This window comes from Accipiter gentilis, chromosome 18, assembly GCF_929443795.1.
Source record: "Accipiter gentilis chromosome 18, bAccGen1.1, whole genome shotgun sequence".
In the NCBI taxonomy this organism is placed as follows: Eukaryota; Metazoa; Chordata; class Aves; order Accipitriformes; family Accipitridae; genus Astur; species Astur gentilis.
The window spans coordinates 2,587,907-2,614,137 of record NC_064897.1 but is presented as its reverse complement, the minus strand read 5'-3'; the positions used below and the strand labels follow the sequence as shown (position 1 = coordinate 2,614,137).

Below are 26,231 nucleotides of genomic sequence, written 5' to 3'. Positions count from 1 at the left end.
TTTTGGAGGAAACTTTCATGCCAATTGTTGTTTAAATGGCTATGAATGCATTCCTGTTTCGCATCAAACAATATTGTGGCTTTGTTAAGCCTAATAAAACATGGGTTGTTTAAACCTCTTCTCCTTCCCAACAAGGAAGATGGGTGAACCTCAGAGGAAGCCCAGTCGCTTGAAGTTCATTCACAGACCCCCCCGGTCAACGTCCGTTTAACTTATTAATCAGTTTAAAGTGTTTGAACCTCTCTTGGAGAGGAGACAGTGAAATAAACCCTTGCATTTGCTCTCAGAGCTTTGTTTAAGCCTCCTAAAAGCATCATAAATAATTTTTATTTGTGAGGGGATTTCGTAAGTAGTAGTTATTACAAAATCAGCAGTAGTGAATCGCTTGCCATAACAACTAAGATGGGGAGTGTGCCTTAGCACACGCAGTATTTTATAACTCCCCCTTGACTGTTTGCATTTTTCTCAGCCTCTGAGAAATGATTGTGAAGTACTCGAGATGCTTTGTGAAATTTCATAGTTTGGTGATCTTTTTTTTGGTATGTGTGCAGCTCTCCTCCTGTTTCATATTAGCTGACTGCTTTGCAGTTCAACTCCTCTTGTAGCTGATTTTTGAGCCTGTTCTGTGCGCCAAATAACTACCCCTACTCTTTAAATTATGACTAGGTAGGTTTTTATTTTACTTTCTAGTTTTGGCCATTCTTTTTTGAAAGACAGTGTCAAAATACCAAAGTTATATCATTAAAAGGGGAAGAAGCTAGAGACTGATATTTATAGAAACCAAATATATCTTCAAGCATCCCTGCCACCCACCAAACTTTGTGCTCTCATTTACATCCCCAGAGGTAGACCGAAAAGACGGATGAAGGGCAAAGGTTCGGAGTTGTTGGGGACCACGAAGGGCTAGAACTGGAGCTGCGCTGTTGGCTCCTGCCTCGTGCGCAGGCTGTGCTGAACGGCCTGGTGAGGGTTTCTCTGTGGACCATGCAGAAGTTGACTGTTAGGTAAATGTAGAAGTGCATCTCTCTGCAACTTGGGTGTACAGTGAAGCGAGTTCATTGTATTTCTTCCACAGATGCTATATATGTGCTCTGCGGTTGCCTGGCAATCGCAGGTTTGGACTGAAGAACGCTGGCAGAGATGCACGAGGTGAATCGTCGTCCTATGGCATCTCAGAGCATTAGTTTATATTCATGAAAATAAGATGTGCGCAGCTTTGAGCACAGTAATCTTCTGTAGGACTGATGACAAGGACAACAAAAACGGATTGAGCGGGGAGGGGCTGTTTGTCTGAATGCTGACAATGGTGATGTCTGTTTGCTGAGATGACGAGCTCATGCGGCATGTTCGCATCATTTGCATGCCATGGTGTGATGATTCATGTCAGCGAGAAACAAGTGTCAATTTATCAAATGGTTTTCAGGTTTTGATGGCTGTCCTGTGTGATTAACAGTCGTTCCTTCTTGTGGGGTTTTTTTCTGTGCTTACTGGAGCTGAAGAGTGTCAGCAATAATGTTTGATTTTAAGTTGAAGTGTAGTAGAGGATAAGCAGAAAAAACCTGATAGGATCAAGATTAGAGGTTCTGTTCAATTTTAAGGCTCAATAAGAACGGCTTTGGTTGTGGCTTAGTCACAACAGATTGAAGTAGTAAATCTCACAATTTGGTAGCGATGATGGTAAACTCCTCTACCGTCATAAATTTTATTTTAAAAGGCCTTTTAAATAATCTGCTTTGTAGACCCCCTGGTCTAAGCGACTTTCCGTTTGCTTCCCTTTTCCACCCCACCAATTTCTAAACTGCGCACGTATGGGTGAAACAGCAGTTAAGCTCTTAATATGGTCTATGCCAGGGCAGAACTGCCACGTCGAATTCTGGGCTATATCCATGACACAGACTTGGATTCCGGAGAAGTGCATTCAACTCCGTGTTTCCTTGGCATGTCTTGATAACACTCTTGCAGTTTTTCTTGCCAAGCTTTGAAGATATTTCTTCTCTCAGTACCTTTAAGCAAAACCATAGACCCCATCTGTCAGAGTCTGTGCAGGCAGGGCACTGTGGAGCATCGTTCTTCTCAAGGTGAAGGGATTTAGTACGCTTTTTTAAGGTGGAATCCCTTTGACTTGTAGCTCTTTATGCACTGTTAAGTCAAGACTCAAAAAACCCCTTTGCTGCTGCCTCACGCACCAGCTGATGTGACCTACGGGAAAATGTAAGCCGTGATCCTCGCTTACTAAGGGTCCTGTACATTGCCAAAACCTGCAGCTTTAAAAGGTTAGAGTGGTTCGACTTGGGATTCTGATTTTAAAATGGTATTCGATCAAGATTTAGTATCTCTGGCTTTTTCTGGTGCGCAAGGCATTTATAAAGGATTATGCGTTGTTACAGCTGCAAACTTCTGATCTTTCTGTAGGGAGAAGCTTTACTTTCTCATGGGACTATGGAAAATGCTGGTATGGTGTTAAGAGACGAGTGCTGAGTAGGGAAACTAAGGTAAAACCTCAGTGATACAGACCAGCAGAGCTAGGTTGTATTAACCCCTTCAGCCTTGCATCATGCTTTGTCATCTGAAAAGGGTGCCGTATTTATAGGGCAAAGCAATAAAAAAGATAAATTTAAGGCACTGTTGGTGCATGTTCTGAGCTTGCCAGGATTTTGGAGTAGGTCCTGTTTTCTTCAGCGCCCTATAAATGTGGAGGAGTAGAGTTGCTGCCAAATGCATGGGGTAGTCATTCAGGCTGTTAAGTCTTTAAAAAGTTTAACCTACTGATGTTGTGGCTGCAGCTTCAGAAACAGAACTGAACAGGAGCCATGGTTTACATGTTTTTGTGCATCTGGACCTGTGACACAGCAAATATTGGCTGAGGTGGGAGACCAGTTAGTTTCCAAAGCTACATGACTTTAGGCACATGACTCCCACTGAAAATCACAGGATTTTCATAGCTGAATCTCTAATTCACTGTCACCATCTGTCTGGCTGGAAAATTTGACAACCTGCGCTCAGCATCTAGCAGAAATGCAAGTTTTAAAAATCTTACGTTGCTGTCTTTGTTGTACCTTTCAGAGCAGTGCTTTTGGTCTTTTTTCAACGTTGTGAGCAAACAGGCTATCTCCAGAAGAGCTGTTTGGTACATACTTCATGGCAGTTCCGCATCACCATCGAAATGAAACAGAGAAACAAACGGCAAAAAAAGGCATCTTTTTTTTGCCAGATAAATTCTCTCCTTGTACACGGATAGTAAGTGGGGAAAAAACAATGATTGTAGCATATGCAAGACAGTACAGAGGCAGCTGTTCTGCCTCGACTCTTCTGCTGTGCGAAGTTCGTGGAGGTGTTGCAGGGAGTAGGAGCGGTGGCTTCTGCAGCAGAGGACAGCATAAAGGCATTGCTCTCGTTTTGAAACATGAAAAAGGAACAGTGGCATTACCAGATTGATATGATTTTCTGTAAGGGGCTCAACATCTTAAATGCAAAGATTCGGCTTTTCTTTTACAATTATCCTTCTCAGAATTTCCTTTGCTTTCTCATGCTATTTTGCTGATGTTTGGTTGTCTGAGTACACGAGTGTAAAGGAGCTGCTACTTGACAGCCTCTGCTTATGGTGCATTTTTTGCGAGACCATCTGCGTTTCCTACGTGTGCTGTGGCAGAAGCGGAGAGAAGGACGCTGCCACAGGTGTGCCAGAACATCTCTTTTCCACGCAGAACTGGATCTGACTGTCTGTGACCTGTAATATACTTCTGACCTACCTGGCACGCTAATGAGCACTCAGGGTGGAGATGCTTTCATATTCTGTCCTATTTCCAGCGTAAATTCATGTCTGAGGCAAAGCGAGCGTGCAGCTGAAATATCCTTGTGGTGTCACAGTCGGTAAACTCCGGACTTGGGAAGGGAGTGTGGACTGCAGGGGCATTTTTAATGAATTGCTTTTTATTGCTTCCAGTCTGTGAAGAACTCTTCTTAAGCAGTCAAATAGGGTGACAAGAAAGCCAGGATCAGAAGAGAATTTAATGTGAATTGCACTGAAACGTGGCAGCCCTCTGCTGTAGAGAAAATCTTCACCGGGAAGGAAAGAAGCCCAGACCCGGTCCCTCCATCTGATAGAATTGTAATGAATAATTCAGTATCGCAAATGCAGCATGTCTGAGTCACTGGGGGGTTGAGGGACTGCTAGGCTGGGCTTCGCACCCTGGAAAAGTTAAAAGTGTCTGCTCGGAGCTCCCTGAAAGCCTCATCAGGCTGCTAGTTCAGCGGAGCACTTAGTGTCTTTGATCTGTGGGTTACAGTCCGTGTCAGCTTGAAAATGTCTGTTTTCAGTGTTGAAATTAATATGCAATTGAATTGAAGCTCTGGAATATCGTAATCAAGACTCCAACAACACTAGTAATTAGAAGTTAAATGTCTAGTCTATCCACCAGTATTCCACCCCCGCCCCTCCTATGCTTTCTGGTCAGTGATCCAGCTGATGCATTTCCACATTCAACAGAGATGGTTTGAAATAAAGATGATTTATTAACATTCTGTAATCTTATTTCTCCCATGTCTTTGTTTGCTGCCTTCGTTACTGACAGAGCATGCCTTCCCTCGTTTCGCTGGCTGTATTCTGCAGGCAGCGCACTAGTTGCTTCAGGCACGTGTGCTTTTCTAGGGAGGACTTCAGAAAGGCTGGGAAATAATATTACAGGAATAAGGTAGCAGCGAGCAACCTGTTCCATCTGAAAATATTGGTTACTCTGTGGTCTGGGGCCACCTTTGGTAATGCTTAAATAGTCACACATGTATCTATCCTTTCAATTTTTAAAAGCTGATTTAGCAGATTTGTGGAGTGTTTGACCTGGGGAATGAAAGTTGGTGCGATTCACAGAGTGCAAGTCTCCGGCAGCAGCTAGGACTACTTTTTCAGTGATTTCTTGCCTTGCTGATACTGATCAGCATGTTTTAACTCCCAGCCTTGTCTTGCTTAGCCACAGTTACGGTGGCTTTCTTGGTGCCAGAGTTATGCTGGGGGAAAACAGTTTCTACACCCTGTGTGTCTTATGATTTGCATGTCGTTGCTTTCGCCTCATTTGTTTGGTGAGCATCGTCAAGCATTCAGTTCCCAGTAATTTGAACAACTTGCGCTTTTCTCATTTTTAATGTTTTATACCTATTCTGCTATTGCTAGAATTGCAAAGATGGAACTATGATTTTTTGGTTTCTTTCCACATAAGTAACTTCAGTTTCGGTTGGCTGAAGTCAACTTTGAACTCTGTGGGTTCCATTGGCTTTTCTCAGTCTTATAATTTACTTATTCTTCTTACTGCTTCACATTCTGCTGAAGCAGAATATCTGTACAATATACAGATACTGGACACAGATGTGTAGGCTTGTTAAACCTTGTTTTCTATGGCTATGACTTGCCGATCCAGAAGGAATCTTTTGTGCTCATTAAAAAGAAGAAAACAATATGTTTGGTAGGAATTCCTGGTGTTTAGAATTAATTTTGCAAGAGCTATAATTAATTTTAAGGTGATTAATATTGAGATATAAACGTAGGTAATAATGAAGAAAGTAAGTGAGAATTCAGTGAGAAAACTCAATCTCAAGGCAGCGCAGGATCTAAAAGCTAATGTTTGCTGTGTGCCCTCAAATGAGGGAGGAGAACAGTATTTTTTGTTACAGATTGGTGAAGTGCAAAGGTTACAGATAGGTGTTTTCTGTCTTTGCGGAGGGAAGAAGCTGCTGTTTCTAGCTGCCAACTGATGCTATAGATTGCCCTGCATGCCTTTTACTCGTCTCATTAGAGATAAATGGGGCCTGACTTTTTAAAGTTTACCCTTCAGTTCAGACCTAGTCATAGACCAAAGTCTGTTCTTCCCCCAAAAGCGCAGTTGGGTGGACGGAGAGGATGCCAACAGATCGAAGTTGGGGGATGTTTGCAGTGATGCCTCATCTTCTCTGAAAGGGGTCGGGATGATGAGCAGCGTAATTAACCTTGAATTTCGGGAGCTGGACTTCACAAATCGGAGCATTTCTCACTCTGAGGTAGACTCAAGTGTTGACTTTAGGGCAGTCTTAAGTCATTAAGCCATCATCTGCAACCAGATCAATAAATGACAGGAGAAAGATGAGGTTGTAAGGAATTACAGCAGCACTGAAATCCATGTGAGTAGTGGGAGTAGCTTTGCAGAACTGAATATCAAGAGGAAAAGAAATGGGAGGGAATAAAGGCTACATGTGAGTTGACTTTGTTGTTTTCAAGCTTAGACAGCGACTGTGCTCGTTGAGTGAAGAGGCAACGAGTCAACTGGTCTGCGGGTACAGTTACCGCTGTTATCCCCAGCCTGAGCCCTTCAGCGTTACCACGTGTTAGTCCGTGGGAGGTACAAGAGGGTTGTATGATGCAGTGCTGCAAGATGAGAATTTTGCTCTCCTTCACAGGGGTATGAGGCTTTGTCCCTAAAAGCTCTTGGTTTGCACAGGAAGAAGTTCCCAAGCCATCCAGTTCATGATCGTCTTATTCCCTTAAGGATTTAAGTCCTGTTTGAATGTTAGAAGGGAGAGCAGTCAGCCTAGTCATCTTACTCTCCTTAAAATCCCAAATTAACTATGAAAAGAAAGCATACTTCTAGCTCTTTGCCTGATAAAAGCTAAACTTAAGCGTTTGGAAACCATGCTGAACCTTATCAAATATGGTGAAATCACTGCCTGTTTTAACCTCCTTAACTAATATCAGTCCTGGGGAATGAAAAAAATAGTACATATCATGCAAATCATGCTAATGATTCTCCTTGTAATGGCTGTCTTTCCCAAACATATCTGTCCAGTTTCATAATTGCAAGTGGCGACTTTAAGTGACAACAGAATATAAATTAAATTTTTATAATGCGATATTTTACTGCCCTTTGCATTTTTGTACCAATAGAAATGTTTTATACAATCACGTGTTTTCTTATTAGCTCCCCCAGCACTCATTACCTTTTTTACAATCGTTACTGTTTGCTTTATATATTTCTCACATGAAGACTAATAAACTTTACAAGGTCTGTGGCTTTTAACAATAGGGCTACAAATAGGTCTATAAATCCAGCAAATTACTTTGGTCCGAAAGAAAAGGTCCTAAGTGGTGAATCTTCATATTAATGAATGTTATATGTAATTATTCCTCTTTGGAACCTGATCGTAGTTACAGTGGTTTGCCTGGTTTTAAAACAGGTTTTAAATCTAGGGTGTTGTAGATAAACCAATGTTAAGTTTACCTTGAGGTATGTGTCTATAAGTTACAAATAGTTGGAAAATCTTGAGATGAAATCCCAGCTCCTCTGAAGTTGCTGAGAATTTTGCCATTCACTTCCGTGGGCAAGAATTTCCTTCCCGTTAAATATAGAGGGTAAAATAAACTGAGTTGCAGAATGATATAGCCAGGCTTATAGATATGTCTAATCTCATGTAAAAATCCCCTTCGACTAATCTTACTTCTCATCTGCTGTGACTCTATTCCTGCAGTATTCCCTGTGCCCTAATAAATCCAGCTCGTCTCCCTGCTCTGCCCGCCGTGTCCCTCCAGCAATGTACCGTGCCTCTTGACCCGTGTAGTCCTTTTCTGTCTTTTCGGTTGCTACCAAGGCAAAAGGAAGCCGGTGCTGTGTGTGGTTCATGGCAAACGGCCTCTGAGAAAGATGGAGCTTCCCTGGTCCTTCTTCAGCAGCAGTAGTAACGCGGAGTTTGATTGCCGATTGTCACGATGATAAAATCTGCGAGACCTCTGTTGAGTTTTGTCCGAAGTTGGCCAATGCATTAGAAAGATGGGTGAGAGTGGGAAGGGACTCAGCTGTGTAAGCTCCACTTTCTTAAACCAGATGTTGTATTTTTTCCCCCAGTGTATGCACCATTACATCAGTAACCCTGCAGCTTTTTATGCATATAGCCAGTCTGCTCTAAGATGACATCTCTCTGGTCATCCCACGTTCACATGAGGTGACTGCTGGTGGTGTGAAGTCCTAAGGACGTGCAAGAGATGTGAGAAAGAGGAGAGGGAGGGAGCAGACGTTTTGCAAGTTCAGCTGCTTATTAAACTAACACGCTTTCTCCAGGACAGAAAATATTGCAGCTCTTCTTGCAACCTAGTCTGGATCGTTTTGACTTGAATGGGTCTCCCATTTACAGGTAAGTGTGAAAAAACGGAGTGAATTGTTTGTTTACATTTCAATTTTAAAAGCATGTTTGCTGGGAGCCACCCGTGAACCCCCTGCTCCTGAGGAGTGTGGGCTGGAGTGGGAACGGTGTCTGGTGCAGCAACCCCTTTCGTGTGTCATCAGCCGTCCTGCAATTTGGGTGGTGAAAAAGGATAATCCGCTGCTGTTCTCCAAGGCTCTTATTCCACCTGCAAACACCCTCCTGTGTCCTCGCCTACAAGTACACGTATTATTTGCAGTAAGTCTTCAAGTTGAATGTTGAAGCTAAATGTCAGCATGGTGTTGGCAGAGGTAGGGCATAAAGACTGCCTTTGGGCATGATCTGGGCTGCAAAGTTTCTCGCCTGCAGGTCGTGAATGAGTAGCAGAAGTTAGAGTCGCCCAGCATTTCTCATGCCCGCAAATGGAAGAGGGAGTCCAAAGCAGTGAATAGACTCTCCTAGGTGACTGCCTCACGGAAAAGGTGAGCAACTGCTGGTGGGCACGCAATTTGTCCCGTTTGGACCTTTGAAAGAACCTCTGCAAGACACTGGAGTCTGAGAAATCTTCCTGCTGTTGTGATTTGTCCAGAGACACTAGAAATTACAGTCAGCTTTTTAGATCATTTGCTGCTCTTTCTGTTGGTTTGGCTTTTGATTGTACAAAGTAGTTGTGGGGAGAAAATAATTAATATTGAAACAAGTTTTTAGAAAATGGATGGTTTTCTCTGTAGCTGAACTTTGCCTCTTGCACAAAACAGTTTACAGTCGCTTTATTGCAGTGGGCTTTGTTTCAGCTTTATAGCCAAGGTGGGTGTCAAGTTGCCATAGCTACTGGGCGTTATGCTGCCTTTATGTGGGCTCCAGAGTGCGTTCCAGGAGGATCAGGTGCAACTTCTGAATAATTAATAGTATCCGGGAAAAAAGAAATTAGAATTTTGTTTTGAAGGGCTTTCTTCTCGTTGTCATCTGCAGTTACTGCCAGTGAAAATTACGGTAGCTACAATCCTAAGAAGAAAACTCTATAGACACCTGAAAGAATCTTTCTTTTTCATTTTAGTACATTGTTAAATACAGTTGTCCCCTTTAAATATTATCTTGCATATAAATTTTCTAGGGAAGGCTCATAACGTAATCTGTTGTCAATGTCCTTGTCCCTTCCGCAGCTTCTCGATGTGACAGGGCTGGGGATGCACCCTTCCCATAGGGCTTCTCTGCATGCTCCAGAAAATACCAGACTTTGATTTTCTTCCCATTTAATAGAGACAGGTCTGTCGATGCCGAGTGGATGAGTGAGCAGATGGATCTTCACGGGTGACTTAGCCGGATCAGTTCACGTTGTCTTACTGGGTGTATATTCTACAGCGATGCTTGGCAGCCTGTTACAAAACACAAAAACACTGCTGTCTGCAGGTCTGTGGTATTGTGACTTCTCCCAGCTTGTTAAATACACGTGAGGCCAAAGTCTCTGGAGATGGGTGATCTCCGTGACATTCGTGGTGGTTTCTTGTTCTGAGAAAATGTCTTATTTCTGTGCCAAAGAGCCCTGGCAGTTCCCTGGATCCTGTCTTTTCCCTCTGAATTGCATCACGTTGTCGCTATGTTCTAGTAGGTAGGCAAGGAAGCAACGAGTGACCTGCATCTCGGTGGTCTGGAGGTGGGGAGTTTTCGTCCAAAGAACCAAACGGTGTTGTAACGGCAGCCCCGCTCTATAGGGAAAGTTTGGACGTGTTTTGGCAGGCCAGCCTCTGTGCAGCCAGCCTTGTTCCGATGAGCCGGAGGAGACGCTGAAGCCAGAGACATTGCAAAGATTTCGGCGTTTGTCACACAAATCGGGATTGCTGCTGGGTTTCAGGCAGCAGTCTTATTTTCCGTGTTTCCTTTTTTTTTTTTTTAAGGAATTACCTCCACCCCCTCCCCAAGAGCAAGATGAGCAGGAATCGCTGCACACAAACCCTCTCTGGTACTGGGCAGCTTTGGCTCAGACTGAATCTACCTTCTAATATCTGCTAATCTTAGACCTGACACCTGCTGGTAAAAATACCATAAAATGTTCAGACCAGGGTAGAGTGCTCTGCATTAAATCAGGGTCATGCAGCTTATTGATAATTTTTTTTTTTAGAAGCAGAAATCGATATAACTCTTCCTTTTCCCATCACCAGTGTATTAAATTAGCTTGAAACATTTGTGAGGCAGATTCAAAACTTAGGGTTGCTACATCTTTAAATTAAATAATATTCTGAAAGTTATAAGGGGGTGTGCATGTATTTTTTTCTTTTAGCTAACATTGTTAGCAGCAAGCCTACTGGGATTTAAAGTGTTTCAGAGCTACAGGGAAAGTAAAATATAGAAAGTGAATGCTCTATCATTTGCATTCTAATGGAGGTCTACTTCTAGACCTGGATTTTTCTCTTAATGTCTTTTTTTAGGACTCTTCTAAGCATTCCAATAGCTTATTACAGCTTGATTGCTGTCTCCAAAATGCATTTGTATCAATGATAGCCTTGGTGACATTAGTCTTGGAGATGATGCAGAAGTCCACGATTATGTTGGGTTTTGAGAATCCATTGAAGGTACTGTATTTTCAGGTTATTGGAGACCTGAGGTTTGGGAGTGAGAATTGATGTCTTTGCATAGGTTGGGGAAAAATAAATTAGTTTTTGTGGTGGAAGGAGCTGAAGGTGGCTGTTTATGCCCCAAAGTTTGTTCTTGCTGTCTAACCAGTTGGTTCTAATAAAAAGCTGCTGTAGTCACAAATTCTCTCTTCTTCACATCCATAAACTGTCTTACTATAGGAGCACTACTGGTGTTGTATGAAGTGTTTCAAGTTACTTGTAATGTGTGTGTTCGAAGGATCCAGAAGGAAAAGGGGTTTTAATGTTCTGCCCAGCTTGGGAGTATAACTAGAACTTACATTAACATTGCAGTTATAGTTAAATGGAATTGAATTTTTTTTTGTCCTGATATTGCTTGATGGCTGGCGTTTAGCATTTAATACCATTTCTTTGTTGTACTTAAAATATTTTCTCTGATTTTTTTTTTTTTTTTTTTTTTTTTTTAAGATATCTTTCGTTTCCCTAAGAGAAAAAATTTATTGTGATTGTTTATACTGGTAAAAATGTAGTCTTCTTTCACTTTCCAAATTTGTAACTAAATGCCTTGTGGCTGGCAGGTAATGCACAATTAGATTTCTAAGTGAGAAAGGCGCTTGTAACGTTGAAAGCCGCTAGGCTTCACAATAGTTGGACGCACTGTGTGATGGGGGCTTTTCAAACTGTGTGCTGGTGAGCACATACTGGGGGATAATTCTGCTTTTGTAGAAGATGGACCAGTTTTTGAAAGGAACTTTTTTTCTTTTGCTGGTTTTTCCTGATCTTTTGAACCAAACCTGTCAATGTAAAATCCTAAAAATCAAATTTCAGTCTCTGTATTGCAGCTGGCTCTGGAGATAGTAGGAGTGTTTCCTTGCTGAACTTATATTGTGGAAGAAGTCTTGAATTTTTGCACTGTATCATCTTCCTCTCCCTTTTCATGTTCAACCACCTCCCATTTACTGTTTTTTAGTGACAGCCTGTATCAATTTTGACTGTAGATTTCTTTTCAGGACTTTTTCAAAGGCTTATGTGCTAAGCTGTGCAAACAAGGTGATTTTCAATTCACACAGGTTTCATCAAACAGCTCCGATGCCTTGGGAACTATATAGAATTAATGTTCTGCCGAGTGAGGGGTTTTTTTTGGCGAGGGAGGGCCTAGATATCCCAGTGTTCATATTATTAATACCAATTTAAAAGTTTGATTGTGTTCTCAAAGTTTTAGGGAGCAAATAGGCATGCTGGAAGAAGTATCTAGTTTATCACAAAGATTTTAAACCTGGACTAGCGTCTCAGATGGGTTTTTCTGGGTTTTATGATAAAAATGTTTCAGCTGTCTGGAAGTGAGTAACTTAACACGTGTGTTATACTGGTTTCCAGTACAAGATCTTGTGTGGCTTGAATTCTTTAGTAAAGATAACCAGTCCGTAATGCATACATCTCTGAAAGGCATATTTCTGCGAATAAAATACATCCGCGTCAATAGACGCTTTGCTCCGTTGCCCTTGGGACGCGCTTTTTGTGCGGGTGATGACTCCTGACGAGGTCAACGCGTGTTGCGGTGGGAGCAGCCCCCGCTGGAATTATCCACGGGGCTCCTCTCCAGGAGCTCCCGTGTAACTCCGGCCTGGGCACAAGGATGATAAAATTACGGTGGGTTCGGATTTGCAGATGACACGCGTTGGCGCTGCCTAAATTATAAGGGCATGGCCGTCGGACTGCGCAGCCTGATCCGTAGGAAACGCGGGGTCGTTTATTAGTGTAGTTCAATACTTCAGTGCCAGGCGTGCACGCAGGCTCGGGAGAGGACAGGCAAGGCACGGAGCGCACGTTATTTAGCGTGCGGTCGTGCCGCTGTGCGGAAAAAGTGCAATCCTGAGGGAGTCGTAAGAGTGCGGACATCAGCGCTGCGCCAGTACCAGAAAACTCCAATACTGGTGGAATGGCGAGAGGGTGGGGAAGGAGCGCAAGTTCTGCAGAGGTGCCTGCTGAGGGCCACGGAGGCCGCCTAAAGGAGGCTAACAAATGAGAAAAAAAAAAAAAAAAAAAAAAAAAAATCAAAACCCAAACCCACACACAACCCACAAACCAAACCTGAGTATTATAATGCTTCTCGATACAGTGGAAATAGGCATGAGAAGAACCAGAGGCTGGCAAAAGGAAAGCAGCTGAATTAAATGAAGTTGCACACTTTCAGCCAAGAGGATGATTAATCGTTGGAACGAGTTCTCAAAATAAGGTATTTTCCCAGGCACTGTCTCGTCAAATGTGATTAACTGGGTTTTGTGAAGAAGTAAGGGGGTGAAATGTCTGTGACACGTAGGAGGTCAGCCTAGCTGATGTAATTCTCCTTTACAGCCTTAGCTTGGTAACCCCGTGAAAACTTTATAAAGGTGGCATAATGGATTTCAGCTTGCTGAAACTGTAGAAGGATCATCATCTTGACTCAAATGAGGAAGTATCCAGCTTGGCTTTTGGATTTCACTGGGAATAAATAATGAGTATTTACGTAGTTCTTTCTATTAATACATTTTCACACTTGCAGGAAGGCACATCTAACCTAAAGCCAGATAAACAAGCGTAGAGGTGAGGCATGGCCAAGTTTATCAGCGGCAGACCTGGAAGAAGACCGAGTGTCTCCTGGATCCCTGGCTGAAACTTGTTTTCTTGGGAGGACTCAGCTATCTGAAATCCAGCGTGTTCTCCAGTCTGTGTAATTTCTTAACTCCGCAAGGCCAAACATGACAACGTGAATTAAGCCTAGAATATCACAAAACGGTGTTATGATGAAAAGCATGAGATACACTAAGAAATTATATTTTTTATTTTTATATCTAAGTTGATATATATATTATTTTTTATATATATATATATATTAAAAAAAAATAAAATTTGGCTCACATTTACCATGCTATTTCTATGTAAATATAAGGCAGCGCTTCTGTAAGGCAGGACATGTAATGTAAACTCATGTAATGGTTTCTATTACTGGGAAGTCATTGAGATTTTGACAGCGCTCCTGTTTGTTGATGTCTGAGTACTTAGAGGTCAGAACAGCAAACACATCGCTCTTCTGTTTTCCATGCTGTCAATCCCAAATGCCTACATTGACTTGAAATGATTCAGTGAAATAGAAAAGGTTAGTACTTACCCCTTGGATTGGGACTTAAATGAAGAAAATCCCTTGGTGACAGCTCAGGTAGCTACTTCTGCAGTATTTATGGGATCTTACAGCTGCAATTCTTTTGCATGTAAGGAGCCTGAGTAATGGGGCTTTCTGAGGCTTCAGGTTTTGATTTTACGTTCTTGGCGTATATGCTGCTTGTACATAGTACCAGGAAGACAAGTGTAGAGATGCTGAGCAAGCTTCCCTGGGACATGGACAAATTAGGTCAGCCTGCCAAGAAATTTAGATTGCCGATTTTAAACAATAGCGATTAAGATGTACGGAATGGTGAAAATTTGTGTTTTAAGTTCTTTGTGTGAGGCTTTTAAAATTTTTTATTTTTGTTAACCATTGATTTGGACGCCTCCTTTACTGGCTGATGCTGAACCAGTGGCTGCAGCGTCTGGCTGGAGTCAGTCCCGGTCTTTCCGACGTCCTTGGCCCTGCCTAAGACTTCACAGTGTGCCAGCAACAGCAGGATCATTTTTCTATGAGTTGAACCGAGCCCGTTGATTTATTTCACGTAATATCGCATGGCCACCTTCACGTGTCCAGCACTTGTGGCAGTAGAGGGTATCTGAGATTAATCTGTGAGCTACAGCACCTGCATGGCAAATTGAGCCCCTGGGAAGCGCCGTTTGTTTTGGCCAACCCAGATTTATGCTGAGATGCCTTATGGATGCCTTTTTGCTATTTCTGGAAGAACTGTCTAGAAATGAGTAAAAGAGATGTTGCAGATAGAGGTGTTTATGAGATAAGGGGTGAGATTTTTTTTTTTTTTTTTTCCCAAAGCGACTTGTAATATGTGTGCCTGCCCTGTGAAGCGTATTACCAGTCGGATGGGGAGCGGTAGCGCTGCTTGTTACGGCACCCTGGCGAGGGCTCGTTGTGCTTTATAAAGCCGATTCTTCGGTGGCGTGGACAGAAAGGCATCCGAAACTACTGGCTGCTGGAGCAAACGCTGGCTCCTCGGCGTGACTGCTGCCCTGGTGCTGGGAGGGCTGGCGTGTTCCCCTGACGCCCACCAAGGACCCTTACCCGGGCACAGGCGGGAGCCGCAAAACACATCCAGCGGGTGCCAGTGCCACGGAGAGCGTTTGGAAGTCCGTTTTCTGTCTTTCTGAGGTCGGAGGAGCGCTGCCTCTCAATTCTGGCTGCTGACGGTTCTTTTCTCGCTGGGAGGAGGTCGCCCCTCTCCTGCCTGGTTTGACCTGTTGAACAGAGATCTATACCCTGTGCAGTTTTTTTGCCTGGCAAAAACCCGAGTTCCTTAAATTGCCTGAATTAATTTCCTTTGGAACACCGTGTGGCTTAAGCGCTTGGCTCGGGGAACAGCCGTGGTGGTGATTCGCAGTAATCCACCGTGCCCTAACCCGCAGGTCGTACTGCCTGGGAATCCTACCCTGAATTAGTGCATGGGGAAGAAGTGATTAAAGAAAGGCCCTTTCTCTGTTGTTATCAGTGGCAGGGTTGGGGGGGGCATTATGTGAAAGAGTTGTCGTGCAATGGCTTTGTAATTGCTGGGAAGAGGTAGTTCAGCGTGTGAATTAATTTCACCAGCAGAAAAAAATAGGCGGCTGACTTGTGCAAAGGGAGGTTTTAAACTTCATCGTTAAGAGGTGATTGAACTCTCCCTGGGTGACAATAAAGGCTCCACAGAGACGGAGGCAGAAGAGACTGCGGTGGTGTCTGCAGAGTACTTGGTCTCGCCCACCCTCCAATTCCTCGGTCCTGCCTTCACCCGCTCCTCTCGCTGCGTCTTTCCTTCAGAGACAAGACGGCTTTTGTTTCACGGGGTATTTCTGGAATCTTGCGAATGTGATGTTTCCGTGCTTTTAGGCACAAAAGTGCAAATATCACCTTCGTTTATTTGGAGATGAGTTTAAATTAGATTCTTTCCCTCGGATGCTCGTGTCTTAGTGTTTTACAGCAACTCTCATTAGTTTGAACAATTATATTGCCAGTAGAAAAAAATCATGGTTAGGAGCTTTAGGAGAAATGAAAACAGAACAAAGGAATGATGTATGAGTCTATAGGCATTTTTAAAAGGTATTTGAAAGTTAAGAGAAGAATGATAGAAAACAGTGCGTTCAGCTTTCATGATATCTGATGGCAGTGTCGATCCTGAAATATTGTGCTGTTTCACTGTTCTTCACTGTATTTCAGTCTTGTAGCTTTATCCTTCCCAGAGCATTTGAAATAGATGCAGAGTTACCATAAGTCTTAATCTTATTTTGAGTTACTATAGGGCTTAATCTTACTCTGTGTGATTCCATTCACATATTCTGACCTTTATGACAATCTGTTTTCTAACAAATTGGCTCTACCCTTCTTTCTCTGCCCTGACCAAAGCAAAAAAAGGTTCATGAATTGCCCTGTTTATAGTTGTGTCAACTGGTCACAGTATTCCGGATATTTCTTAAACATCTGTGTTAACAAAAAAAGGATATTTGACAAGCAAAGAGAAACAAATGCTTTTTCAGGTATTCTGTTAAGACAGTGCATAGCTTTGACATGTTAAGTGTGGTACTTGTCACCCTATTTTGTGTTACAGACCAGTTCAGAGATTAAGCTGTGCTGCAGATGTTTGTTTTTTTTTTTCCCAAGTGTCAAACTACTGTTCAACTCTGTACTACATCAAGTCAAGTTTTATATTTATCTCAGTTGCTTCAATTTGTTAGCATCAGTAGAGTTGTTCCTGCTTTCTGAGATTATTTGGGATTTTTCATTTGCTTGTTTTTAGTACAGCTGAAAATCTCACATGTAGTTGGGTCCAATCGGTACTGTCAGTGTGAAACCTTTAGAAGAGGGGCTACCCAAATGTCCTGTGTGAGGCATTAATTAGTGGACTTCATCTTCCCAGAGTCTCCCACCCCAGGGGGAACAAGCAACAGCTACCTGCTAGGTGGTGTTGAGCATTAGTGTAGTGACACGTTTGGTTCTGAGGAATTGTGTTAAGAGAAATACAGATGCGTGTGTGTCCCTGATTTTAGGAATTTCCTTTTTGCTAGAACATACCTGTTATAAGGAATAAATGAAGCTGCTGTCCAAAACTGCGATTCCCCCGCACAGACCCGCCTTTCTCACCTGTTTACCTTCGCATCCCCTGACCCCCAGCTTCACTTCCATGCAAAGCCTTCCACGGTCAACAAAATCCAATCCTGACAGAAAAATACAGCAGCAAGCTACACAACATGCAGCTCCTGGTGTCAGTTTTACGTAAGCATATAGGTATCTTTAGGTAGTATTTTTCAAGGAGATGTGATATTTTCTTAGCAGGTTGAAGTTGAAGTTTACCGGAGGGATTCCAAGAAGCTTCCTGGCCTGGGAGACCCTGACATTGACTGGGAAGAGAGCGTCTACTTGAACCTCATCCTACAGAAGGTAACAGTGATGCTCATTAATTTTTGTGGGCTGTTTATGCTAGGGAGGTTTCAGGGAAGGCTTTGATCTGTCCCCTTTCCTCCCTAGCTTGGGGGATCTGAACACTTCTGAAGGACAGAGACAAAATATGGTTTTAATTTTGCCTTTCAGAGACTAAATGAACATCAACTGAGATTTTTATTATTTTTCAGTACAGTCCTAATAGCTTTCCTCAAAAAACTTTAAATATATTCAGTGAAGCGGGGCTGAATTCTATGCTCTGTAACAAAGCTCTGCAAAATGGAAGTCTTTGTCAAGTTTAGTAGTTCTTGAGAGTGAACGAGGCTGTTAGACAAGCAGCATTTCCATCAGAGTTCATAATACAGGTGCAGCTAAGAGAGGGAACTGCTAAGTAGAAATGCAGTAATGCAGTTACGTATTACACAAAGTTTGCTGCTCTTAACATCAGAACTTTAATCAAACTTTTCCTGTTGGTGGTGGAAACATGAAGCTAGCAAAAATGATTTCTTTAATTAAACTCGCAGGTTGTTCAGTTATTGCATATGTTATATTGACGCTTAGGGAAGCTGAACATTACTGTAGTCATTCGAGATCCGTTTGAAGTTTTGTTGATTATGATCTTGAAATGAGAGACTGCTGGCTTATTGCACACATCCTGAAAACCAAATTGTTTTCATTCTCTCCCTTTCCTCCCAAAAGTCTCGTTGCAGAACAACTCTGCAGAGAGCAGTTTTCTGCCTTTATTTGATGCTGAATAAAACCAGAATCCCTTTGCTACAGTCAAAATTCAGAGATGCTGTTACAGCTGGGCATCGCTGTCCAGAGCTATTATACTTGCTCCTTACAAGTTTTTTCTGGTTGTTTGGCAGGCTGTGTTAATGGTTTCTGACCTCTCTAATGTGCTGCTTGTGTCCATTAGTGTTTCTATTTTTCCCTTTTCAAAGGGAGGATATCTTTTCCATTTCTACCTTAAAGTGTGCTTGTATGTGCGTGTTGTACTTATTCCCCCCCAGCTGACCAGTAAGCTATTGTTAAAAAATACTGACAGGAGTTTCTTTACCCATAGGTTGTGCACCTCAGCAAGCATCTGTGCAAAAGATTTCAGTATCACTGAGTTAATAAACAAACACAGGCTTGAAATTTGTAGGAGTTTCAGTATAGTAAAGAGAATAAAGAAAAAGGCAATACCAAAACATCTTATTTTTTTTAGCCAGACAGCTAAAAAAATTGAGAGAGAATGTGTTCTGCTTCATGCACATGAATGTTTTGTTTTTCTAACTCTAAACCTTTATTTCTCGATCTGGTGCCCTGTTTCAGCTGGATTATGTGGTGACATGTGCTGTGTGCACACGCTCTGATGGAGGAGATATTCACATTCACAAAAAGAAATCTCAGGTGAGATTACCTTGTTATTACTTGTGGATAAGAGGTTGGCATCCAGTATTACCTAATCCTAAAAACTGTATCAAAACCAGGCCAGTGTTCTCAGGCTGTGCTCTGACAGGTGCATCCTTGTGAAGCATCTCAGATATTTGTCTAGTGACATTTCCTGCCAGTCATCTAAATGTGAGATCTAAATGTTCTTTATAGTCCCTCTCAAAAAAACTGTAAAGACCTGTGCGTGCTTTCAAGTTTTATATCTTTGCTACTGGATTGGGGGGGCCAGAGTATGCCCAACTGTTAACCAATCTGAGGGTAAATCTGAAATTGTGAGACCTGAATTATGAGAAACCTTTAGGGTAAATCTGTCATCTGGGGCTATGAAATGGTAGACAATTTACTGATTACCGATTTACCTTTTTATTGTTTTATGAGATTCTTGTTTTCTCTCTTAAACTGCTCATTCCTTCCATCTCCACACCAAAGGCTTTTACCGCTTGCTTGTGTGCAGCACACAGTTAATCCAGGGTTTAGCACAGTGGAGGAGACTGAATAATAAGCATGGAGGGGATAACGACAAGAAACCCCAGACGACTTCACTCAGTTTCCAGCAGATCTTGCAACAACTCCTAGTTGGCAGAAATTCTTCTTTAAAAGGTTCCTGTTCCTGTTTCTCTTAGGCATTTCCATTCCTTTAGCTCACTCAGCTGCTTGCATGGCTTTACCTAAAAGAAACCAGTGCTCTTTAATCCTTTAATTTTGTTTTACCCTTTTAAAACAATTGTTGCTTTGCCTACAAACAAAAACTATCAACGCTGATTCTTGTATTTGTAATTTGCATTAGTTAGGCACATAATTCCCTTCTGGTGCTGTTGAGACACCATATTACACCATTGATGTAAGCCCTTTATTTCTCATCACTTTTTCCACTGTTTACTAGTCCAAATTTCATCCCCAGTTAACTTTTGCAAAACTCTTTTGAGAAAAAAATCTGTAAATATTACATGCAGATTTGGAAACTAGGAAGATGAGGATGAGGGGCCTGCCCTCACTGCGTGTGAGCAGAGTTCAGAATAAGGAGGGGGTTTTCTGTTCCTCATTCCTAGAGGCTCATACTGTGGGACTGCTTATAAATTTTTCTTGTCTCCCATTTCCTAGGAGAAACTTGGCACACATTAAAACTTACCAGTACATACTAGTAACATTTCAACATCATGAAGTTGATCTAGGGAGAGAGAAAAGCCAATTCTGTATACTGTGAAAAGCATATTTGCAGTAGGGCATTTCACTGGAACATGCATCGTTGAAGCTCTTAGTTTTAAATGAACGAAAGCCAAATTTTGTGGATCTGTATTACTGCTCTGATGGTTCTTGTTTTAGAAAGCACATATTATCCTGTCAGTGTGCAGCCAGGTGTTGAACAGGTAGAAGCCCTCTTCAGGCGTAGGACTTGATGTGCTACTCCAGACCTATGACAAAGCCGATGCGTTCATACCAGTAGAGTACCTACGGCACAAAACCAGTGTAAAAAACAGGCTGACTTTCCCCTAAATTATTTTGCAAACTACATTGATTCTCTGCTGGCTTGACAGTAAGATCTCTACAAACTGTATTTTCCTCAGGTGTGTCTGTCTGGAGATGAGTTTGGGGTTTTTTTTTCGCTTTACTTTGGATGGCATGGGAACAAAGGTGCCTGGAAGACGTCCTTGTTTCAGGCGTTGGTGCAAGTGTCATCTCTGAGGAGTCTTGTGACATCAGAGAGTGATGCTGATCTTACTGTGGTACTAAGCGAACAATAACAATGAAATTAACTGTACAAACAAGTAGCGGTAGGTCAGCTACTCCACAGTAACTTGCTTGCTGCGTGTGCTTTTACTTTGCAGTAATTTAAAGGCAGCTCAAGGTGGTTTTCTCTGTTAACGAAAAGGGATATACCATAGGATGATGAGAGGTCGGGTACACACGGGGGCATTTACTGTGGAGCAACTAGTATCTGATAACTTGCATGTGAAAACTCAAGGATTTTACAAGTGGTGTCATTATTGCAAAACAGGCTGTAGTCAGAAACCTGCCCAGCTTTGCCCGCAGGATGTCCAGCACCTCTAGCGTAAGTGAAAACGGTGGCTGACGGAGCAGTGTTGGACTGTGCTGTTCTGGTGTTAATTCCGTGCGTCCATTCCTGAGCACATTTACCTGAGAAGTGGTTTTGTTTTTTTTTTCCCATGCCTTTGTCAGCAAGTGTTTGCGTCTCCTAGCAAACACCCAATGGACAGTAAAGGAGAGGAGTCAAAGATCAGCTACCCGAACATATTCTTCATGATTGACAGTTTTGAAGAGGTGAGTTCCTTGTTGCAGCAGCAGTTTTGTCCCATTCTAGTCTCATGTCCTGATTAGCTGTTTTCTTGTACCTTTTGAACAAACGTTCTTGGCTAATCGAGGGTAATCTTCCAGTAGTGTTTATGTTATTTTATTTGACCTTCCTCTTTCTTTAATGTTTGAAGTCTGAGCTTAAAGCTGGATTTTGGCATCTGTCTTTATGATGGGCTAAAGCAAGACAGGCTGATGTAAGAGCTGCTTATCTCAACACGATTTGCAGTGTGCGCTGCCTGAAGTCTGGTTTTTGAAAGGCTGGGGTAGAGCATACAGCTCCCTTGCTTTCTGCCATTTACATTGAAATTGCCTTGGGCCTGAGGAGATTCATGGGAATCTGAATATATTTGAACTTTAACAGCTGCAGTTTGCCTTGAAGTGTTTCATCTTGCATCTTTGGCAGGTTTTCAGTGACATGACCGTGGGAGAAGGAGAAATGGTTTGTGTGGAGCTAGTGGCCAGTGACAAAAGCAACACCTTCCAAGGGGTGATTTTTCAGGGGTCCATCCGCTATGAAGCACTCAAGAAGGTCTATGACAACAGGGTAAGGTGCTCCTGAAAGACAACATCCTTTGCAACAATGATACTCTGACTGACCACAGCTTTTCTTTGCTGCTGAGGCTGTTAGCTTTTTGTCCTGTTAGATCATCTGCATCATGGTCTGTCTGTCTTTGGCTTTGAAAGGTGCCTGAAAGCTAATGGTTTTGGCTCAGACAGCTGAGAGCATTCAGATCAGGGTGTATTACTCTGGTGTTTGCCAAAAGGTGTGAAGTTGATAAGTAGTCAAGAGTGTGACACAGGAATGGATCTGAATAACAGAGTTCTGGGAGCCCCTTCATTTTCTTGAAGGGTCATCGATATTTCTAGTTATTTCGGAGAAGGCATGTTTTGCAGGGAGATCTTAAACTTTGGTAACTACCTTGCTATATGTAAAACAAGTTTTTCTTTAGCGTGTTTTGTACTCGCAGCTGTTTTCAAAAGACCACTGTAGTTCACTGCCATGGAAGGAAGCTTTCTTTGCTTTCCTACAGAAACACAAAATGCCAGCACTTTCAGATTCAAATTCAGTACTTAGTGCTGAAGTCAAGAGAGTGCAAGAGCCAGTAAACTTCTCAGTTTGTTATGAAGACAATCCTAAGAAATTTAAAAAAGAAACACAAAAATCCTCACAGTATCTGCTGTGACTGTAAACTTCATTTCCCTTTGGTCCTACCCTTGTCAGGAGAGGTCTTAAATAATTTCCCTTTTCCCTGCTTTAAATGTGAGTAGTTATACTCTTCTAGTGTTTTTTTTGAGAGAACATGAAACTGAAATTCTTTCTCTGTCCCACCATCATCTTATGGCCTCATGCAATCAGCAGGTGTGTTACTAAAATACATTGGAATGCAGAATCACTAAAGCCAACATAAGAAGAAAGGCCTGCAGTGGAAAGACAAGATTTGATGTGGTAAAGCTACCTCATAGCCTAGGAATGTCCTGTTTGACCACACAGCTACTTTAGACTGTTCTGTTAGATGAAATAAAATTTTTAGGTCTTCAAATACTCAGTGATGGCCAAAGGCAGAACTTGAAATTTGACCATTCTTTTAACAGAACAGAAGCAATCTCTCTATGCTTTTGAAGGTTGCTTGATTTCAATTGTGCCTGTATTAAGTCTTAGTACAATACGAGTTGTGTTAAATGATGAGCATCTTGGCCCTTTCGGGCGATAAAGTGCTGAAAGCTGTGATAAACCACTTAGACTTACAGATAAGTCCTCCTTATTTCACTTGGCAAAACCTTGACTGTTTTCATATTGGTCTGTTCCTTTTTTCAGTTCTCAGTTCAGTTTTCAGTTCAGTTGTGGTAACTGGAAATTGAGCCCTTCTGTCTGTTGAGAGGGTTCAAAAGCTGTCAGGGTTTTGCGGTGAGCAATGCGATGCGGGTCAGTTGTGCATGGGGGCTGGTTCTTTATGCTTTGGCCTTGACAGTGTGGACACACAAAAGTCCGAATTGACTTGCCACAAAGTAGTGCCAGAATGGTGCAGTGCGCTTTGGTAGTTTGGAGCATCTCGTGTGTGTGTCTGTTGCTTTTTGGACTCAAAACAAGTGTCCCTGCGCAGGCTGTGTCGGGTCACGCACGTGCTTGCTTGTGCTCTGGTGTGCCACGTTGTGGGGGTCTGGATAAAAACCTTTCGTTTTATCTCAGCGTGCCATTGAGTAACTCTGCCGTTTGGCTAGCTGAAGGAGTTGATTCTTCGCTGAGCCTGTTTTTGTATCTGTAATGTTACTTCCCTTTTGGAGATCACCTCAGATTGTGGCTTAAAATACTCGTAAGAATCAAGATAACGATCATTATCCACTATGTTTTTTACTTATTCTGAGATAACTGCTTTCAGAAAATGTTGGGTTTTGTTGGTTTTTTTGAAACATGGAGATGATATTACCTGGTTTTCTCTCTCTCCTGTCTTGATGCCTTGCAGGTGAGTGTTGCAGCTAAGATGGCTCAAAGAATGTCTTTCGGCTTTTATAAATATAACAACATGGAGTTTGTCCGAATGAAAGGGCCGCAAGGGAAAGGACATGCAGAGATGGCAGTGAGTAGAGTTTCTACTGGTGACACCTCACCGTATGGGACAGAAGAAGATTCAAATCCAGAATCCCCAGTGCATGAGAGAGTAAGTAGCAGACGGAAATACGGACTTAAGGTCAAGCATGAACATGTTTTGCTCCAAAGCCAGCAGATGGACTGAAGCTGGGATGAACTCACATCATGGTTCTGAACTTAGGTTCGCCTGTGTATATTTTGAACATACTTGGTATATGCAGATGGATTTTTAGCACGGTTTCCCTCGAGCAAATACTGAATACAGAGATAGCTGGATGATTCATACTTCTGGAGGAGTGTTTTGTTGAAACAACAGCGATGTTGATGCCAGGGAAGATGATGATTCTGCTGGTTTTCTATGAAAATTAATAGATTCCATTTCTGTACAAGATGGGATTTACCTAGAAACATGGAATTTGTCTATTATGTAGGTTGCTTGCTAAACCTCACAGGAAATGGTACTGCTAGGAGATTCTGCCATGGACAAATGCTGCCTGTGTAATATCAAAGCGAAGATTATGGATCTGGATGCTGTACCATATTTATGCATATGCTTAATTTTAATGCAAGTGCAGTGAAATACCGATAGAATCAGTCCATAGGTGCTGATTTGGTCCTTATTCAGTCCTGAGCCTTGTTTTCCATTAAGGCATTTTGCCTAGTTAATGTGGATTAGGCAACGTGTCTTCAAAATAACTTCACAGATGTGTCCTGACCTGGGCTGGGTAGTTCCTGATGGATTCTAGTCTAGTTTCCTGTGTAACATAGCTAACCTGTGTAGTTTAAAGGTCTGCAGGACTGCTTCTAAATGTCTCCATGCAAGCTGCTTGTTTTTTGTTTCTGGCTTCCTTAAAGGCAAAACGAGCTGCCGGCACAGAGCTTGTTAACTGGATGTGCTTGCTGTCTGCAGCAGAGATACAGCCTGGAGAAATCAGGCCCGGAGGGAATTCCTGATCCTTTGGCTCCAAGACTTCCAGTGTCAACTGGAAAATGTCAAAATGCATTTGATAATGTATTATCATTGGTTTTTGCTAATGGTTTTACTGGTGATTTGCCTGTTTCTGGTCTTCCCTGCAGGTGTGGTATGAAATAGCACAAATTAGAGATCAAGTGCACTATGAGGATCAGTTGGGTGGTAGAATGCTTCTACTTTTTTTTTTTTTTAACACAATGATAGAGGGACAACATAAAGTGTTTCTGCAGTGCAACACCAACCTGGCTTGGCTGTCGTCCTCGTTCACATGTCACCTCCATCCTTATTTGTATGGACAGATCAGGTGTCATCTCAGAGTTATGGGATTGTTAAATTAACTGTGTGTAGAAGGAAGGATGAGATAGAAGTTGCTCACCTCCATCAGCAAAGTAGTTATCCCTATTTTATTTTTTTTTTTTCATATGAAATGAAACTATTAAAATATCTACTGGTTTTGCTAGTAATAAGCACTGCATTTTAGTTTTTTCTGAAATAGCTGTGCTTGACTATAATTGTGGTTTACTCAAGAGCAACTACTGCTCTGAAGGAAGGGTGTCTCTGTAGTTTCATCCCTAACCTGTGTTTCACCATAGGCAATTATATCCTTGCATTTGTCATCACTTGGACAAACCAAATCATCAGGGGCATCTCAACTTGTTTTTCTCCATCCTATGTTGAAACGTGACATACATATAATTGTACGTTGATGTCACTTTTGCGTCAGCGTCTTGGGCTAAGTAATTGCCTTGTGACCCTGCTTCCCATAGGCACCGTGACCTTTCCCAGTGATCCCATGTGGCATCCTTCTAAGCAGGGAAACTACTGTCCTGCGTTTGCCAAAGAAATGAAGATGCACAATTCTAGTGTGTCCAATAGAATACATTCTTAGCCTATTAAGTCTTTCTGAATTTCAACATGCAAAAATAAGATTGACATTCTTGGTGCCTAAATTAATAATATTTTTTTTCTTTTATGCCCATAAATCCTTGTTAAAAGCTATCAGCTGAGGAGAGATGTTTTTCATTATTGATGTAACAGTTGAAGGGGGTGATATATCAAAATATTCTCATCTTGATGAGCATCTTGAAGCTGAGATGACTGTTCAGTTGACATTCTCTGGCTACTCTGATAAAACTTACAGCTAGACACCAGTCATGATTCTGATTTTTATGCATGTGACTGCCTTGTGACACATATTCAAGACTGATTATTTCTTACTAGAAGCACAGAACTTTTAAAACAAAACTTTCTCTAGCATTTCTTCTGTTTCCCTTTCAGGTCACTTCTTTCAGCACACCACCAACCCCAGAACGCAACAATCGCCCATCCTTTTTCTCCCCATCCCTCAAGAGGAAAGTGCCCCGAAATCGAATTGCTGAGATGAAAAAATCCCACTCAGCAAATGACAGCGAGGAGTTCTTCAGAGATGATGATGGCGGAGGTGAGAGAAGTAATATCGGTTAAACAGACCTGTCTGGAGAGGGCACAGAGCTATGGAAAGGGATCCTGATGCCATTTTTTCTAAAACGTTTGCAGTGTGAAAAACCTAGCTCCAGAAAGTCCAACCCAGTGCCGCTCTGAAAATGGGGTTATTCACAGGCTTAGCATCTTTTTGAAGACTGGAGACCG

The 26,231-nt window shown here is 42.2% G+C and overlaps 1 protein-coding gene across 2 annotated transcripts in view; it reads left to right on the top strand.

Annotated features, from left to right (window-relative positions):
- KIAA0930 (KIAA0930 ortholog) overlaps positions 1-26,231 on the top strand; it is a 70,814-nt gene that overhangs the window by 38,233 nt on the left and 6,350 nt on the right. The window contains exons 3-8 of one of the 2 annotated variants that reach the window (XM_049822590.1): positions 17,188-17,292; positions 18,610-18,687; positions 20,908-21,009; positions 21,446-21,586; positions 23,505-23,699; positions 25,881-26,043. In XM_049822590.1, the coding sequence (XP_049678547.1) occupies positions 17,188-17,292; positions 18,610-18,687; positions 20,908-21,009; positions 21,446-21,586; positions 23,505-23,699; positions 25,881-26,043 (784 nt within the window). Of the gene's footprint in view, positions 1-17,184; positions 17,293-18,609; positions 18,688-20,907; positions 21,010-21,445; positions 21,587-23,504; positions 23,700-25,880; positions 26,044-26,231 lie in introns of both variants that reach the window. The other variant, XM_049822589.1, reaches the window with a different exon arrangement.